This window comes from Cynocephalus volans, chromosome 2 (assembly GCF_027409185.1).
Source record: "Cynocephalus volans isolate mCynVol1 chromosome 2, mCynVol1.pri, whole genome shotgun sequence".
Lineage (NCBI taxonomy): Eukaryota > Metazoa > Chordata > Mammalia > Dermoptera > Cynocephalidae > Cynocephalus > Cynocephalus volans.
In genome coordinates this window covers 33,807,950-33,825,688 of record NC_084461.1, presented here as the reverse complement: position 1 = coordinate 33,825,688, position 17,739 = coordinate 33,807,950, and the positions used below count along the sequence as shown (strand labels likewise).

Sequence of the window (17,739 nt, the reverse complement as noted above, 5' to 3'; positions counted from 1 at the left end):
GCAGTCACCATTGTACTTTCTATTTCTGTAAATTTGTCTACTCTGAGTTCTTCTTATAAGTGGAATCATACTGTATTTTCATTTTGCTACTGGCTTTTATTTAGCATAATGTCTTCAGAGTTCATCCGTATTGTATTTTGTGTCAGAATTTTCTTATGAATACATTCCATTGTCACACTTTATCTATTCACTCATTGATAGACACTGGATTGCTTCCATCTTTTGACTATTGTGAATAATGCTGTTATGAATGTGGGTGTGCAAATATAAATTCAAGTCTTTGATTTTAGTTCTTTTGGGTGTATACCCAGAAGTGCAATTGCTGGATCATATAGTAATAATACTATTGATTTTTTTAAGAACTGCCATGTTTTTTCCTTTTTTATTGTATTCTACTTCCTATTTAAGGGGTGGGAGAAAAGCTGTCATGACTGAGTGAGTTGATTTAATGACCCACCAATGCAGATAGATTAATCCAGAGTTTGAGAAACTAAGTTCTAGAGAAACTTGACTTTGTATTCCAGGAGACCTTCTTTAAGGGTATTTATTGCATATTGTTTTAGTTGCAAACACTAGAAATAATCTAAATGTTCCTCAGGTGTAAAATGGCCCAAATTGTGGTATATTTATATGATGGAACACTCAGCAATGAAGACAAGTGTACATTTGTTCCTCAGTATCCGTGGAGGATTGGTTCCAGGACACACACACACACACACCCAGATATCAAAATTCTGAGATGCTGGAGTCCCTTATATAAAATGGCATAGTCCTTGCATATTACCTGTACACATCCTCCCGTGTACTTTGAATTATCTATAGATTACTAATACCTAAAACAATGTAAGTGCTATGTAAATAGTTATTATACTGTATTTTAAATTTTTTATTATTTTTATTGTATTTTTTATTAGTTTTGATTTTTAATATTTTCAATCCATGGCTGCTTGAATCCTTGGATGGGGAACCTGTGGATACAGAGGGCCAACTGTACTAGATTTATATTCATCAGTATGGGTAGCCTGCATACATATGAACTGGGTGGAAAAAGCAACGGTTTAATTGTTAAAAATACAGAAATATTTTTATTAAGTGTACATACACAAACACACAGAAGCATATATATATATATAGTGAGAGGATAAAAACTTGAATACAACAGCTCATGATCATGGTTGCCTATGATGAGGGCAGGGAGAATGATGGGGATTTCAGCCTTAAGTATAATTTTTATTTGAAATAAAGAAAACAATTAAACTATATCATTTATAAAACTGTTGGTTGTGTTTTGTCATTAGAGGCTCAACTGAGTGAAAAGGTTTCACTTCAGGCAATACAGCAGTTGGTTCGAAAATCATACCAGGCTCTGGCTTTATGGAAACTTCTTTGTGAACATCAGTTTACTGTCATTGTAGGAGAACTTCAGAAGGTAGGATTTTTTTTTTCTTTAAGATCATACTATTAATACTAAGTTTGTTTTCTTTGCATGAGTTTTCATCTTACACTTGGGTTTGGGAGGAGATTATTTTGGGAAGCACTATAAAAGTTAGTATGTTACAGGAAGATTTCACAAAAGCATAGTAACTTCAGGAAATCATTTTGTCAAAGCCACAAATTTTTACAGTATTTGATAACTTTATAGTGGTATGTTAATGAAATCTTATTTTTTTTAAAATAATGGATTGTAACCTTTGTGCTACAGATTCCTTTGGGAATCTGATAAAAGCTATCCCTCTCCATCCTCAAAGAAATGCATATAGTCACATACACACACATTTTTGCATGTGTAATGTCAAGGGGTCCAACAACCTAAATTAAATGCTTCTACTTAAAGAAAGATGTTTACCATTGTAGGATATGAATGGTTCATATTTCTCTTGGTGTCCTCATTTGAATGATAATTAGCATTCATCTAAGTGTTATTATATAGGACATTTGGTGGAAATGTATTCCCACCTTTTAACTGTGAACGTTTCTAAAATATACATGAAAGTAGAACAAATACTGCAACTAACTCCCATGTACACCTGTATTCAGCATTTTCAAGATTTTACCAATTTTGTTTTAATCTATCCTCTTTTTTCTTCTTTAATGAATTATTTAGAAGTAGATCGTAAATGTCATTTTACTCATACATACTATATGCTACATATAGATGGTCCCCCCAACAAATGCTATTTAGACTTAAGATTTTTCAACTTTACAATGGTGCAAAAGCCATATGCATTCAGTAAAAAATGTACTTTGAGTAACCATACAACCATTCTGTTTTTCACTTTCAGTACAGCATTTAATAAATAACAGGAGATATTGAACACTTTATTAAAGTACCTTTGTATTAGATGCTTTTGCCAAAGTGTAGGCTAATGTAAGTGTTCTGAGCATGTTTAGGGTAGGCTAGATTAAGCCCTGATATTCGGTAGGTTAGGTGTAATAAATGTATTTTCAACTTAGGATATTTTTAACTTATGGTGGGTTTATTGGGACATAACCCTATTGAATGTCAAAGAGCATCTGTATTTAGAAATATGTATTTCTACAAAAAAATGGACATATCCTTGAATAACAGCAATGCCATTATTATACTTCCAATATTAACAGTAATTTTTTGGTAGCATCTAAAATAATGAAATTTCTGTGTCTTAAAAACGTGTTTTTATAGATTGGTTCATTCAGATTAGGATCTAAACAGTTGGTTCACTCATTGAATTTGCTGTTTCTCTTATATTTCTTTCAATCTGGAGCAGTCTCCCCCGCCTCCCTCCCGTTACTGCCTTGTAGGAATTGGGTCATCAGTCCTGTAGAACTTCCAACATTCTAAGGTTTTTTACCCTCCTTGTAGTGAACTTGTTCTTCTGTCTCCTGCTTTTTCTATAAAATGGAAGTTAAGTCTATATAGGCTTAATTTCAGGCCCACTTATTTAAGGAAGAATAGAATATTTCATAGGTATTCATTGTTCATCAGACTACATTTATTAGGCATAAAAAGTTTGGTTGTCCTACTTTTAGTGATACTAAGATTGATTGCTGGATTCAGTTGTTAATCCTGCCATTGTAAAATTTTCCATCAGATTTTCATCCAGCTTTTATCATTCATTCATAGATAATCAGTGGCCGAATAGGTTATTTCATTTAGGATTACGAAATGGTAATTTTCTAAATTTGTGGTTCGTTCCATGGTTATTTGCTGCAATTTTATAAAAAAAATAATTTTCCCTTATCCTCTAGAACTATTTGATTATCCTGAAAAGCTTAAATCCTTGACCCTTAAGTACTGTTTTTCAAAGTTAGGAGATCTTTCAGTTCTTTCCATTAGTATCCAATGAGTAGCTGTTCCTTTTTGCTGGCAGTTTTGTTTCTTTTAAGCAAACACTTTTTTTTTTCTTTCTTGTTAAAATTTAAGCTAATATGTTTAATTTTGAAAAATGTTTTCTTTTTTATGCCAGGTACAATAATGTTTTTGAGTTTTATTGAGTGATAAACATAATGTAACATGGGTAGGTTTTTAACCTATGTATCTTTTGTGATGCATCTGCAGAGCTTCCTTGCATTAGCAATTTTGTGTTCAGGGAATGCAAATTAAGTATTTGTCCAAAAACTTATACACAGTTCAGATATTTGAAATTTAGAATGAAGGAATAGCGGTTAAATCACTAAACAATACTTTACTGAATATTTTAATGCTTTGGAACCCCATTTTAACAAGCAGATTTGTTGAAAATGCAAATCAAATTCCAATGTTAGAAAGCCTTCAATAATGGAATTCCAAGATTATTTAGGAAAAATGAAATGTAAGCCCACGGTATTTTAATGTAGCCACATGATTGTTCTTTCCTGATCATATAAAGTGTTGTATACTTTCTTTGTTGAATGATAGGTTCTATTAATATTTAGGATATTTTAAGTTATTAATGAAAGTTTATTCTATGTGGAAATATATTGCTATACTTTTGACAGAAGAAAAGGATTTTTCTCTTATACTCCTAGGAATTTCAAGAGCAGTTGAAGATCACCACCTTTAAAGATCTGGTAATCAGGGACAAAGAACTCACTGGGGCATTAATTGCTTCTCTTATCAACTGCTACATCAGAGATAATGCTGCTGTTGATGGCATTAGTTTACATTTACAAGATATCTGCCCACTTCTTTATAGCACTGATGATGCAGTTTGTTCTAAGGTATGATGCTTTGCTACCTATTTCAGTGTTTCTTACAGGAAGTTTCATGGTATTATGAAAAGCACATTAGAATGGGAATCAGGAACTGTATTGTATTACTTAATATATGACCTCAAGTAGATCTCTTAATCTAGCCTCAGAATTCTCATCTAAGAAAGGGTTTGGAATACATGGTCTCTTAAGATACATGTGTACTCTTTTTAAGCTTTTCATAAAGAATCTTTGATAATATTTCTAGACCATATTTAAGAAGACAAAGATTAGAAATTAAGGGAAAAAAATCACTAAATTTAAAAATTAAAATTTAGCTATTAAGGAATTCATTTTTGTTCTTGGATATTAAGGAAAATCACTAAAACTTAAGTAAGTCTATAACAAATTAGAGTTAATGGGGCAATTTTTATTGATCCTTTCCTACAGGTGGAAAAATAAATAAAACAGTGTTGCATGGACTGCCTGCTGACCAGTAATGTATTGACTAGGCAAGAGAATTACCAGACAAAAGCTATCTTGCTTAACATATTTGTGAGAGGAATTAATAATAGCTAGGATTTTTTGGTCAAAAACTTTTCTGCCTAAAATTAAGAAGTAAGTTTGTAGAGTTGTTTTCATTTTTAATGGTAATAAGCCACATATAAATTTAGACATAGACTAAATCTTATGTTGACAGCATCATCTGTCTGCTTGATTTTATATCTTAAGTTCTTTTTATCTCTTCTAGGCAAATGAGCTTCTCCAGCGTTCCCGACAAGTTCAAAATAAAACCGAAAAGGAAAGAATGTTAAGGGAATCATTAAAGGAGTATCAAAAAATAAGCAATCAAGTGGATCTTTCCAGTGTTTGTGCTCAGTATAGACAAGGTGAGAAACAAAATGTTCTTCATATCTTTTACTTAACTCAGAACACAAATTGCAGTGTGCGACTAAAGCAAGGTGAAGATGAAGTCTCTTTAAGGCAAATCTTCCTTCAGCGTCACTGGCCCTCGTGATATGACACAGGAAATTCATTCTTTGTGTTTCAGTATTTGATGACTACACTGACCTCTGCAGAATCTCTTTAAGTCTTCATATATGTGACGTTTTTACATTGGAGTTTCAGTTTTTGTTCAATTATACTATTGTATGTATTAGATTGCTCTCTGGGTTACATTTATTTTTAAGATACTTAAAATTTTTGACAAATTTTAAAAATATAACCTGTCTGCTTTTTAAAAAATTACTTTAAATCAAATCTAACATAATGTTAAGGCTAAAACTATTTGCACAGTTATGATTTTAAATCCCCTCTTTTTTATTTCCCAACAAGGAACTGAAATCCTCCTTTTTATTAAACATGAAATTTTTTTCCAATGAAGAAATATTTTTAATAGCTGTCTTTTAGACATTTTAGGACCTTTTCTTTGGTAGACTCATCGGAAATATTTTACGATCTTTTCACCAGAGTGACTAATGTACAGTGGAGACATAACCTTGATCATTATTTTTATATGCCAAGTAAGGAAAAATGTATTGAACTTAATAAACCTTAAGTCTTTGTCTTTTTTCCTTCCCATTAGTGCGTTTTTATGAGGGGGTAGTGGAACTTTCTCTGACTGCTGCAGAGAAAAAAGATCCTCAGGGCCTTGGACTTCATTTCTATAAACATGGAGAACCAGAAGAAGACATAGTCGGACTTCAGGCTTTCCAAGAAAGGCAAGTTCTAATACTTTAGCAAATTGGCAGCTTTATGGATATAGACTTTTCTTGTCTTAAAGTTTTGATTGATAGTATTAGGGGAATAACATTTCAAGTATAACTGTTGCAAAATTGAATATGCTTTCACGTAAAAATAACTTGTTATTTTATCAAAGGCTTAAATCAGGATTATAATTCTTGGCCTAGAGGTAAAATTTTAGTCTATTGAAAATTCTTAAGGGCTTATAAATTTTTTTGAACATGAAACTTTATTAGTGTTATTTTTTTCAGTGGGATTGTTTATTTGAAAACAAAACTAGCTTTTTCCCCCTCCAATTTCTGGTTCTAGGTGAAGATTAGTATTTTATTTTAAAAGGTAATTTTGAAATGTATACAAGTTTGTAGAGATTGTTAAAGAGAAAAGTTTATGTCCATAAAGGAAATATATACCCTGTCTAAAACATGTTTTTTGTTGATATTCATTTTTGTGATTTTTACCCTTTTATATCTAACCAAACACTTCCCAAACCTATTGAAAAAGTATATGATTTGTATTATTTTTATTTATTTATTTTTTGGCAGCTGGCCAGTACGGGGATCAAACCCTGAACTGTGGTTATTATCATTACCACTCTCTCACCTACTGAGCTAACTGGCCTGCTCCTTGTATTATTTTTAAAAGCAAATATGTATCTGTATTCTTCAAATTCTTGTATGTATTTAAATTAGATAAGGTAAGTTAGTTGCTTTCTAGTTAAATTATGTAATTGTCCCTTTTCTATTCTTTCTCAGATTAAACAGTTACAAGTGCATTACCGACACACTTCAAGAACTGGTAAATCAAAGTAAGGCTGCTCCTCAGTCTCCAAGCGTACCCAAAAAACCTGGTCCTCCAGTGTTGTCATCTGATCCCAATATGCTGAGTAACGAAGAAGCAGGCCATCATGTAAGGGACATAGCATATTTTCATCCTGAAAATACACTGTGTTTAGAAGTTGTGCATGATAGTGGTGACATAATCATCTTGGGAAAGATAGTAGCTCTTAGAAGTTTAAGGATTCTTGATTTCTAACTAGGGGTTTGTAGATCTAAGGGGTTGTGATAGCCAGCAAATAGAGCCTTTAACTGTGCTGATTTTTACTGTTTCCTTTATTTCAGTTTGAACAAATGCTTAAATTGGCTCAGCGATCCAAGGATGAGCTCTTTAGTATTGCCCTTTATAATTGGCTAATACAAGCTGACCTGGCAGATAAGCTGTTACAGGTAAAAAGAAAAAAAGTTATTGCAGTATTGTTAATTTCTATTTTTAAGGTGCATAACAATAATTTAAGCACATACATACTTTTAGGAAATGTAATTTCTCATTCTGTGCTTACTATTAAATGTTAGCATAGAGCTGTTATGCAGTATCTTTTCCTAAGGGGCAAAGTACACTATCACTCTTAATTTTCTTATTCCAGTATTTAGAAGTTGATTAGGATACTTTATATTGCGGGGTAGAAATTACTGGATTATGAATTAGGAGACCTGAAATTGTCCTAGCTCTTGTATTACTTCTAACATATCCTAAGTCTCAGTGTTCCTCAGTCTGTGAAATGAATACGTGATATTCAATAATTTCAAGGATGCCTTTGAGCTCAGAGTCTAGTAAATAATAGCTGTATTTTTAAAGTTTATTAAAAGATTTGTAATTTTATTATAAATTATTTTTATCAACCTAGTGGGATTATTTAGATACTCTTTTATTAATTGTGGTAAAACAGACATCGTTTTTAATAAGAAAAATTGCCTTCTCTTTTATCTGTTTATGTTAGATTATAATTTTGCTTGTTTTTGTGAAAGAAGGTATAATTATAGTTGTCTTTAAAATATTGTATTTTCTACCTAAAAGGCAACTAGGTGGTTAGAAAATTTTTCTGAATAACTGTACAATTTCCAGATTGCCTCTCCATTTCTGGAGCCACATCTAGTCCGAATGGCCAAAGTTGATCAAAACAAAGTTCGTTACATGGATTTACTCTGGAGGTATTATGAGAAGAACAGAAGTTTTAGTAACGCTGCTCGTGTTCTGTCCAAATTGGCTGACATGCATAGGTATGGCAAAATATTTCCATTGTGAAGAATGATCGAAGACTGAGCTATATGTAGTTACAGCTAGAATTTACAATTTAAATAAAACCTCATTCAGGTGTATAACATAAATATGAATACTTATGTATATACTTATAAGTATATACTTATGTGTACATAAGTAGAATTTTTATGCTTTTACTTGGATTTACGTAAAATTTACAGTTCTTTTTTCTTTTTGTTTTGTTCTTAATAATAATACATGGGAGGTACCAAAAAAAGACTCATTAGACACCTTTTATTCAAACTGTTTTCTAAATCCTTTTCTTTAAAGTATGCCGTTAGACTCCTTCCTAGTACCAGCCGTTAATTACTATTCTTTTATTTATTTATTTTTTTTAAAGATGACCGGTAAGGGGATCTTAACCCTTGACTTGGTGTTGTCAGCACCAAGCTCACCCAGTGAGCTAACCAGCCATCCCTATATGGGATCCGAACCCGTGGCCTTGGTGTTATCAGCACCACACTCTCCCGAGTGAGCCATGGGCCAGCCCTTAATTACTATTCTTAATTAAAAGAACAAAACCTGTTTCTCAAAGTCTTATAATTTTAAATGTTTTACTAATTTCAGACTAATTTCCTCTTCTCCCACGTTGATTTAAATTATTGAAAAGGTCTTACAGCATATATATTGAGGATTGTTAAGAATCCTGTTAAGATAAACATTTAGATTTCTAATAAGATTATCATATTGAAAGACAATTTAATAAAATATTGGACAGATAGTTAATTTGACCCTCTGTTTTCATGTGGAATTTCCATGTGTAATAATACAAGTCCTATTTCTAAAAACAGGTAATTGATTAAATTAGGGGAAGGTGTTGAAGCAGAGCTATTAAATCACAGCCAGAATGGTTGCTTAAAGAGTTCAGTTACAGCTAATAGCAAGTGTGAATACGTGTTTGTGGACGTACTTCTGCTCATGTAGGTGTTTTTATTGTATATGTTGACCCAAAGCTGTCTTGGTTTTCTTGCCCTCCTTGGTCATAATAGTCACTTGATTTTTAAGTTCCCCTAACATGTAGCAGATGACCTGTATGAAGGGACATTAATTTCTTTGTTTTTGGTTTAATAAAAGGAAGAAAAAGGAAATTAGGCTTGTTAAAGGCCTAAAGGGCAAGTTTCTAGTAAAGGTCTTGTTTAATTTACAGTTTGCATAGTTAAGAATTGACAGCATTATTAAATATTTAATTTAATATAGTTATATATCTTAAGATTATGTAATTAATTCATTTATCCAGTGTTTGAGTGCCTATTATGTACTATACTATGCTAGAGGTACGCATGGACTGAGTCTGAATCCAGGCCTTCAGCATCTCATTTCTGGATTACTCTGGTCATTCCTTTTAGATAGTTAGTCCTAGAAACTATTACCATACAAATCTCTGTAAGCCATTTTTATCATGCTGGTATTGCTCCAAAACCAAGAGTGGCTCTTAATTACCCTCCCTTTAATAGTTATTCATTCACCTTTTTTGTTGTTATAAAAATCATCATATTCTCAAAGTACACAAATTCTCTTGTCTTATTTAAAAAATTTTTTTAATCCACACAATAATTGGACATATTCATGGGGTACTGTGTGATATTTCAGTACATGTATACAATGTGTAATGATCAAATCAGTTCAATCACCATATCACCTCAAACATTTATTATTTCTTTGTGTTGGGAGCATTCAAAATCCTCTCTTCTAGCTAATTGAAAGTACACGATAAATTGTTGTTATAGTCGCCCTACAGTGCTATAGAACACTAGATCTTATTTCTCCCATCTAGCTGTAAAAAAAATTCTCTAAGAACATCCATTATCCAAATCCACTTAACACACATATAAACTAATTTCCTCCCCATGTAAGATACACTGTTTACATACTCTTTAGCTCTCAGCTCACAGTCTTTTTCCACAATAAAAATGTTTTTCTAACTATTGCATTACACATACCCTCTTTCTTACTACATTCTCCTTGCATATATAAGTTACACCAAATGAATTGGCAGCCATAGACTGTTACATTTTAAATAACTTGGAAATATTACTCACTTTTAAATGTTTGGTTCAAGTGTGTGTTAGAGGCAGGGGGATGGGGAGTTTAGAGTTCAGAGAGAGAAAAAAAATGAAAGCAATTTAAAAAATAGGACTCCTGAATGTACAGAGTATTTTATGTGTAACCTTAAGGGCTGATTCTCAGGAGAGTCTGGAATAAAAAATAACAAAAAAAAAGCTGGTCAGTGCTAATTAACTGTCATACATACCTCTACTTTGAAAGAAAGAAAAGAGGGAGGAGATAATTTTTTTTTTTTTTAGAAGGAAATAAATATAGGAACCATGACTATAGAAAAAGGCAATTTAAATAAGACCTTTTCTGAAAGTTAAGATTGGAATTGATAGGGATATCAAAAGATGAATTTAACACTGGTTGATCTGAGAGGTTGCCAAGAAGTAAATGGGTGTGTTTCATTGTTTTTAATACCAAGTTGCTTCATAATGTCAAAGAACAAGGTCTGATAGGAGATTAGAAAGGCCTAAAGCTGGCAACCATGGGATCTGTGCTTGTGGCTTTCTGACACTTGTCAGTCATTCAGCCAGCAAATATATTTTTAGCACCAGTGATATTCAAGGCATGCAGGAAGCAGTAATGAACAAGAGAGATACTATCCCTCCTTCTTAGGAGCTCACAGTCTAGTAGGTAAGGAACATAGATAAATAAATGAGCTCAGGTTCTATAAATAAGATAAAAAATAGATAATACTGTATAGTAGAAAGTGCCTGGAGGTGGGGAGCTACTTTCATTAGGAGTGGTCAGAGAACGGCTCAGAGAAAGTGTCATCAGAATTTAGACTACAATGACAACAAGTAGGCAACTGTGTATAGAAATGGAAGAAAAGTGGTCTAAGCAAGGTAACAATAGTCTGTGCAGAGGCACTGCAAATACAAGTTTGTTGTGTTTGGGGTACAAAAAAGAAAGCCAGTAGACTTGGAGATAGTGAACTAGGAAGTGAGTACAAGGAGATAAGTTTGGAGGAGTAGTTAAGGTGATTAGAGGGTTTTAAGAAAGTGTGACATAATCTGATTTTTGTTTTTAAGTGTTCACTCTAGGTGCTGTTTGGAAGAGGAGATATAATATAGACCATATTAAGGTAGAGAAGTGAAGATATGTGGAGTAATAAAGAATGTTTTCCTTAATTTTAATATACTGAACTAAAGTTTTAAAATAGGAAGTTACTTTTTAGACATAAACATAAGCATTTCTTTATTGTCTAAAATTTTGGATTTCTTTGGGAGACTGTAACCAAAACTAGAAAGTAACTTCTGGGATGGATAGAGGTTCCCTTGCAGCAGTGCCAACCTAAATCTACCTCAGGTAAGTATCTGAGTAACTTTTTCAAGATTTCAGACCAAATGAGACAACTTGTATTCAGTCTATGTATTCCTATGCTTTAATGTTTTTTGCTTTCCCTTAATTCTTAAATAAACATTTCTTCTGGGAAAATAAATAAATAAATAAATAAAATAAAATTGTGGATTTCTTTAAAATAATTAGAAATTTAAAATAATTAGATTTATTCAAAAACATCTAATAATTTTTCCAAATTTCAAAAGGCCTTTGGTTTTGTTTTTGAGAGCTGGGTAGTACGGGGATCTGAACCCTTGACCTTGGTGTTACCAACACCGTGCTGTACAAATGGCCTTTTATGTTCATTTGGCATAAAATAATACATCCTAATAGGCATCTTTATATCTTCAATCCTTAAAAAATTGTGTAACTAAAAATAAGGATTTTCTCTCCTAGCACAGAAATTTCACTTCAGCAGCGACTAGAGTACATTGCTCGAGCCATTCTTAGTGCCAAAAGTTCCACTGCCATTTCATCAATAGCTGCAGATGGTGAATTCCTTCATGAATTAGAAGAAAAAATGGAAGTAGGTGATAAAGATACTTAAGCTATGTCCAAATTGAGTGGTAGCCACATAGTAATTCCACTTTCCCTTCTTCCTCTGGCAAGTATTAGGTCTGTAGAAGTCATTATTAATAATTCTAGTCTCCTGCCTATATGTATTTTATTTTCATGTTTATATATAAATCTTAAAGAGGTCTTAAAGATACTACCACTTGGGTCATAAAAACATTTCTATAATTTAGAAGTTCTCTCTATGGCATTTCTAAAGGTTTTTTCAAACTGTTCCAATAGCAAGTGGATTACATCACATTCACTATTTATTCTGGAAGCTAATAAGTAGACATGTGAAGTAGGGTAGGCTGAACGGCCTTAACTAAGAGACTCAAAAATATCTGATGGTGTAAATACAAAAGGATATTTCTCATTTGCAAAAATCAGAGTGGATGTCCTGTTTGCTAGGTAACTTTTCTCTACATGCTGGATTTAGAGACCCAAGTTCTATTTTTTGGCACTGCCATTCCCTAGGACATTTTCTTTATCTTTAGTCAGAGGGAGGAAGGGATGAAAGTATATAAGAAGCACATTCACTCTCTTAAAAATCACAGTCCTGACATGACATACTTTTCTTTCATTCACATTCTTTTGAAGAGAATAAGTCATATGTCCATACCACGCTGCAAAGGAGGCTGGGGAGTATAGTCTCGCCATTTGTCTGGCTACACTGATGGGAGGTACAAATATTGGTGGGCAGCAAAGGCTCTCTGCCTTAGTACACTTCCTGTGAAATCTATTATGTCAAAGTTGTCTATTGTGATGCTAGTCTATTATGATAGAGGTCCTTATTTATATGTTATTTTTATTTTAGCAAACTTAAAGTCAGTTACTGGGAGTCATTCTTTCAAGTACCTGTTGATTTCTCATGAAGAAATTAAGACCTCCTATTTTCTGCCCAAACTAGGTTGCTAGGATCCAACTTCAGATACAGGAGACACTACAAAGGCAGTATTCCCATCATTCTTCTGTACAGGATGCAATTTCTCAGCTGGATTCTGAGCTAATGGACATAACTAAGGTAAAAAAGCAACTGAAATTCCTGTAGTGGTCATCTGATATCTGGAAATTCCTTATTTGTTGTACATTCTGCTTTTTGTTTCACGGAAAAGATTAACTTCTCTCTACAAAATAAGATGAGCCATCCTTGGCAGCTTGCTGCTGGGCGGACAGTTCCCCGTGGCCAGATTTGACTCCTAGAAAAGGCTAAGCTGTTTCTTCCAGGACAGTTAGCTCTACAGAACCTACCAGCCTCATATGGCAGCTATGTTAAAACCAGCTGATTTATGGCATTGCTTTTTGCTTTGGAAAAAGTAACTCATTTTTGCTTAATTCACCATGCCCCTCTCACTCTGTACCCTCTGAGCTGTTCCTTCCTCCTTTTTCAGTTATTCTTGGATTTGGTTCCAAGTACTCTGAAGCACCCTGAGGTTTCTCAGTATTCCCATGATTCTTCAACCCCTAGTTTAGACAACACTAATTCTTTTCATTTTTCCCCTGGTTGCTGGCCGGTACGGGGATCTGAACCCTTGACCTTGGTGTTACCAGTACCAAGCTCTCACCAAATGAGGTAACCGGCCAGCCCTAGACAACCCTAATTCAAAAAAAAAAAGTCATTGCAGCATCTCCCTTTCAACAAAGAAAAAAAAGCACACATACTGAAATCTATCTGAATGTATTTACCATACATGCACTGTTTTTAATCTGTAGTTGCAACCAGCTGTACATCATCACATATTTTTATCATATTTTAGAAACTTTAGATAAAATCTTTGGTGATTTTTAATTTTCAAGGAGTGCTTCATTATTAATCTCTGAATGCTACCTCTGGTTGGATGTTTAATTTTGGGATTTTTCTCCTACAGCTTTATGGAGAATTTGCTGACCCATTTAAACTTGCAGAGTGTAAACTTGCAATAATTCATTGTGCTGGTTATTCAGACCCTATATTGGTGCAGACGCTTTGGCAAGATATCATAGAGAAAGGTAAGTGTCTAACTGTAGGTATATTAGCATATGTTGTTTAGTGATGAGATAGAAATGGAAGCTTCCAGTAGCTAATGTCTGGGGCTCATGAAAATTGTGTATATCTAAGTAGAGAGTAAGTGGAGGGCACCTGGATATGGTGGACAGTGATCGTGCAAAGAATGACCCCAGTGAATTTGGGAAGACTCTCAATGAAAGGGATGATTTTTGCTGTGTGATAAGGGATATTGAGACATTTCCCTTAGACTCTCATAACAAGTACTCTGATGAGACAGAAAGTATGCCAGACACTAACAGAAACACAGAATCTGCTAATTATGAAAATCTGCTAATTTGAAAATCAGTTATGAAGTTATTATTTTGAACCTTGAAACAATTAAATAGCCAATGTAAGCATTTCACATTAAAAAATAATTTCTTTCTTACAGAATTGAATGATAGTGTAACATTGAACTCCCCAGATAGAATGCATGCTCTTAGTCTCAAGATTGTCCTCCTTGGCAAAATTTATGCTGGCACACCTCGCTTTTTTCCTTTAGGTAAGCAGTAACCTTAGGTACCCAATGTGTCTTATTTTCTGTTTTGATGGTTTCCTTCAATGACATGGAAAAATAATGATCTTTACAATGAAATAGAGTTTCTTTGTTGCTCTTTAGCTCAGCAATTTAATTCTGTGTCTCTAGAGAGAAAGGCCCCCAATGAATAACAGAATTTGTTGAAAAATAGTTGAGTATGAAACTTTCTCTGACTAACTTTCCAAGACTATATATCTATCTTGGGATTGTGCCGACTGACAAACAATAAGTGATTACATACATTGTTGGTAACCCTATACAAGTTTGTGAAGAGAAAAGAAAAATGGCTGGTTTTTTGTGTGGGTAATCCGTGATCGATTCAACTGCTGCTCTCTATTACATTGAGGGATATTTCTTTCTTTTTTTTTTTTTTTTAAAGATGACCGGTAAGGGGATCTTAACCCTTGACTTGGTTGTCAGCACCACACTCTCCCAAGTGAGCCAACCAGCCATCCCTATATAGGGATCTGAAACCATAGCCTTGGTGTTATCAGCACCACACCCTCCCAAGTGAGCCATGGGCGGACCCCTGAGGGCATTTTTTTTTCATAGCAAATAGTAGTGTCAAAAATTTAATTATTTGAACCCCTTTCTTAACCATATATGCTGACTATAATTGTTCGTATAGGTAACTCTAATTGTTATTAGCCATTTCTCAACCTACAATGTTTGCTTCAGTTGTAAAACAGTAGAAGCAATGTAAATACAACCATAAAGTAGAATATTAAGCACTTTTGTGTTATTGAAAAATATTGAGCAACTTGAAAGTGCTCACAATATAACATTAAGTTATTTTTTTTTAATGAGCATTCTAACTTGTTTACAGACAGTCTCTGATTAGGATCTACTCCCTGGACATGGTCAGAAATAAAACCATTATAATATACCCTTATTTCTTGTAAGTAAAGATTAAAACTGTACCCTTTCAATGCCATTTCATTGATCAGAGAAATAAAGAGAAAATAAAAGGGCAAAATATTTATATTTTATAAGTTTATAAATACATGAATAAGTACTGATTTTTTTTTAATAGTTTAAAAAAAAAAAAAAAGCCACATTGTACACAATCCCTTTTGAGGGTGTTTTTGCTTTGACTTATATTATTAACTTCTGAGCCCAGTGAAGTTTAGAGTAAAAGAACCCTTCATCTGTCAATCTCTCAATGGCAGACAAACTCCAGGGGACTTTATACAGGATCAAAGTTTAGAGTATTTGAAATTTTTATTACCTACCCCAAGTGTGTGAATGGTAAATTCTAGAGGAGACACAGGTTCAGTGGCAGTTTTGTCAGTGATTCCTTTTGCCCATGGACAATCACACTGGTCAGTTTCAGACTTCAAGTATCATAACTATAAATTTGGATGTTACTATTATGATAATACAGGTAAAAGTGAGAATTGGGTCACAGTTGGAGACTCCAAAATAAATAATATAAATCTGGGGTGTGGGGTATTAAAAAAACACATTTAATATTTCTAAAATCAAAATGCAGTAGCCCTATTCTGAAAAGTTGTTAAATTGAGGATACAGATATTTTTTAAAATAACGATATTTTTAAAAAATTATCAATGGGTCCTCCCCAATAATGGGATTATGAATGATCTCTAATTTTTTTCTTGTATCTTTCTGTATTTTCTAAGTTCTCTAAAACATAGTTTTTTCCTTAGTATCTTTGAAGTGTACAATTTAATGGTTTTAGCATATTCACAGAGTTGTACAGCCATCACCACAATCTAATTTTAGGACATTTTCATCATCCTCAAAAGAAACCCTGCGCTCATTAGTTGTCACTTCCCACCCCTTCCCACCCTCCAGTCCTAGGCAACGACTGATCTACTTTCTGTATCTAGATTTGCCTGTTCTGGTGTATATATCCTACTTTTATTTAAAAATTATATTGGGCCGAGCCCGTGGCGCACTCGGTAGCGTGCTGCGCTAGCAGCACGGCGACGCTCCTGCCGCGGGTTCGGATCCTATATAGGAATGGCCGGTGCACTCACTGGCTGAGTGCCGGTCACGAAAAAGACAAAAAAAAAAAAAAAAATTATATTGAAATTGGTTTTCAGAAGATTTCCCCCTAGATTATGAATAAGACCTACTTTCAGTATCAAGAGTTAAAAATCCTATTTTCTGATCTTTTTCCCTCCCCAGATTTTATTGTACAGTTCTTAGAGCAGCAAGTTTGTACTTTGAACTGGGACGTGGGCTTCGTAATACAGACAATGAATGAAATTGGAGTGCCATTACCTAGATTACTAGAAGTTTATGATCAGTTGTTCAAATCACGGGTAAGGAAAATATTAAGTAAAATAAAATTATTTTCTTTAATTAAGGTAACAGTTTTCTAGGTATAGAGTAGGATATTTTGATTGCATGTTATAAGGATCTTATCACTTGGTCTAATACAGTTGCAGCGGAGATGTGCTTCATTGGTTGAGTATTAGAAATTCACACTTTTAAAACTGATGACAGTTGCATTGCTGTATATCATGATTAAAATGAAATGTATTGTTCTTCGTGGAACAGGCTAAACCAAGGTGTGGACTAAACGTATTACATTAAGAATTGTCATTTACTTTATTTATTGATTGATTACTTCGTTAATTTTTTTTTTTTTTTTTTTTTTTTTTTTGGTGGCTGGCATGGGGATCCAAACCCTTGACCTTGGTATTACAAGGCTGTGCTCTAACCAACTGAGCAACTGGCCAGTTCCTCATTCACTTTAAAAGAACAAAATAAGAGTGTGCAGTTGACCCTTGAACAGTGGGGATTAGGAGCGCCTACTCCAGCAGAGTCTAAAATCCACTCGTATCTTTTTTTCCCCTCAGATCTCTTGGTATTGATTGAGTTTTGTGGGATGGGTGGAAGCTGGGCACCTAGAACTGAAGCCGAGTGGGAGAAGGAATGGGGAGGGTGAGAGAGGATTCCTGGCAGAGTCTAGAGTGGTGGTGGGTCATAGTTTTAGCGTGTGACACTCTTTGTCCTCCAACATGTCAACTCTACAGGCTTTTGCAGAAGGTTGGCAATAAGGTCTGTGGCTTTTGATGTCCTTGAAATTGCCCCTAAGGGGCAGCTAGCTGCAGGGTCCAAAGTCAGGGGGGCTGTCGGGGAGTAGTTGTCAGGGTCACCCAGTATGTTCCCAGGGTGCCAAACCCACAGATGTCATGTCCTGAGCTCCTGAGCCCCAGGGTGGACCATGGAGCAGTCTGGCCTCGGTAAAACTCTAAGGAAGGGCATAGGTGGG

General features: G+C 34.0%; 1 protein-coding gene across 2 annotated transcripts in view; it reads left to right on the top strand.

Moving 5' to 3' along the window:
* The window catches only part of NUP155 (nucleoporin 155), a 55,568-nt gene that overhangs the window by 35,938 nt on the left and 1,891 nt on the right, over positions 1 to 17,739 (top strand). Inside the window, exons 22-33 of one of the 2 annotated variants that reach the window (XM_063086281.1) lie at positions 1,299 to 1,429; positions 3,988 to 4,179; positions 4,901 to 5,039; positions 5,735 to 5,870; positions 6,645 to 6,798; positions 7,011 to 7,115; positions 7,792 to 7,946; positions 11,776 to 11,905; positions 12,842 to 12,955; positions 13,800 to 13,920; positions 14,349 to 14,459; positions 16,647 to 16,783. In XM_063086281.1, coding sequence (XP_062942351.1) covers positions 1,299 to 1,429; positions 3,988 to 4,179; positions 4,901 to 5,039; positions 5,735 to 5,870; positions 6,645 to 6,798; positions 7,011 to 7,115; positions 7,792 to 7,946; positions 11,776 to 11,905; positions 12,842 to 12,955; positions 13,800 to 13,920; positions 14,349 to 14,459; positions 16,647 to 16,783 — 1,625 coding nt within the window. The remainder of the gene's footprint in view (positions 1 to 1,298; positions 1,430 to 3,987; positions 4,180 to 4,900; positions 5,040 to 5,734; positions 5,871 to 6,644; positions 6,799 to 7,010; positions 7,116 to 7,791; positions 7,947 to 11,775; positions 11,906 to 12,841; positions 12,956 to 13,799; positions 13,921 to 14,348; positions 14,460 to 16,646; positions 16,784 to 17,739) is intronic. The other variant, XM_063086282.1, reaches the window with a different exon arrangement.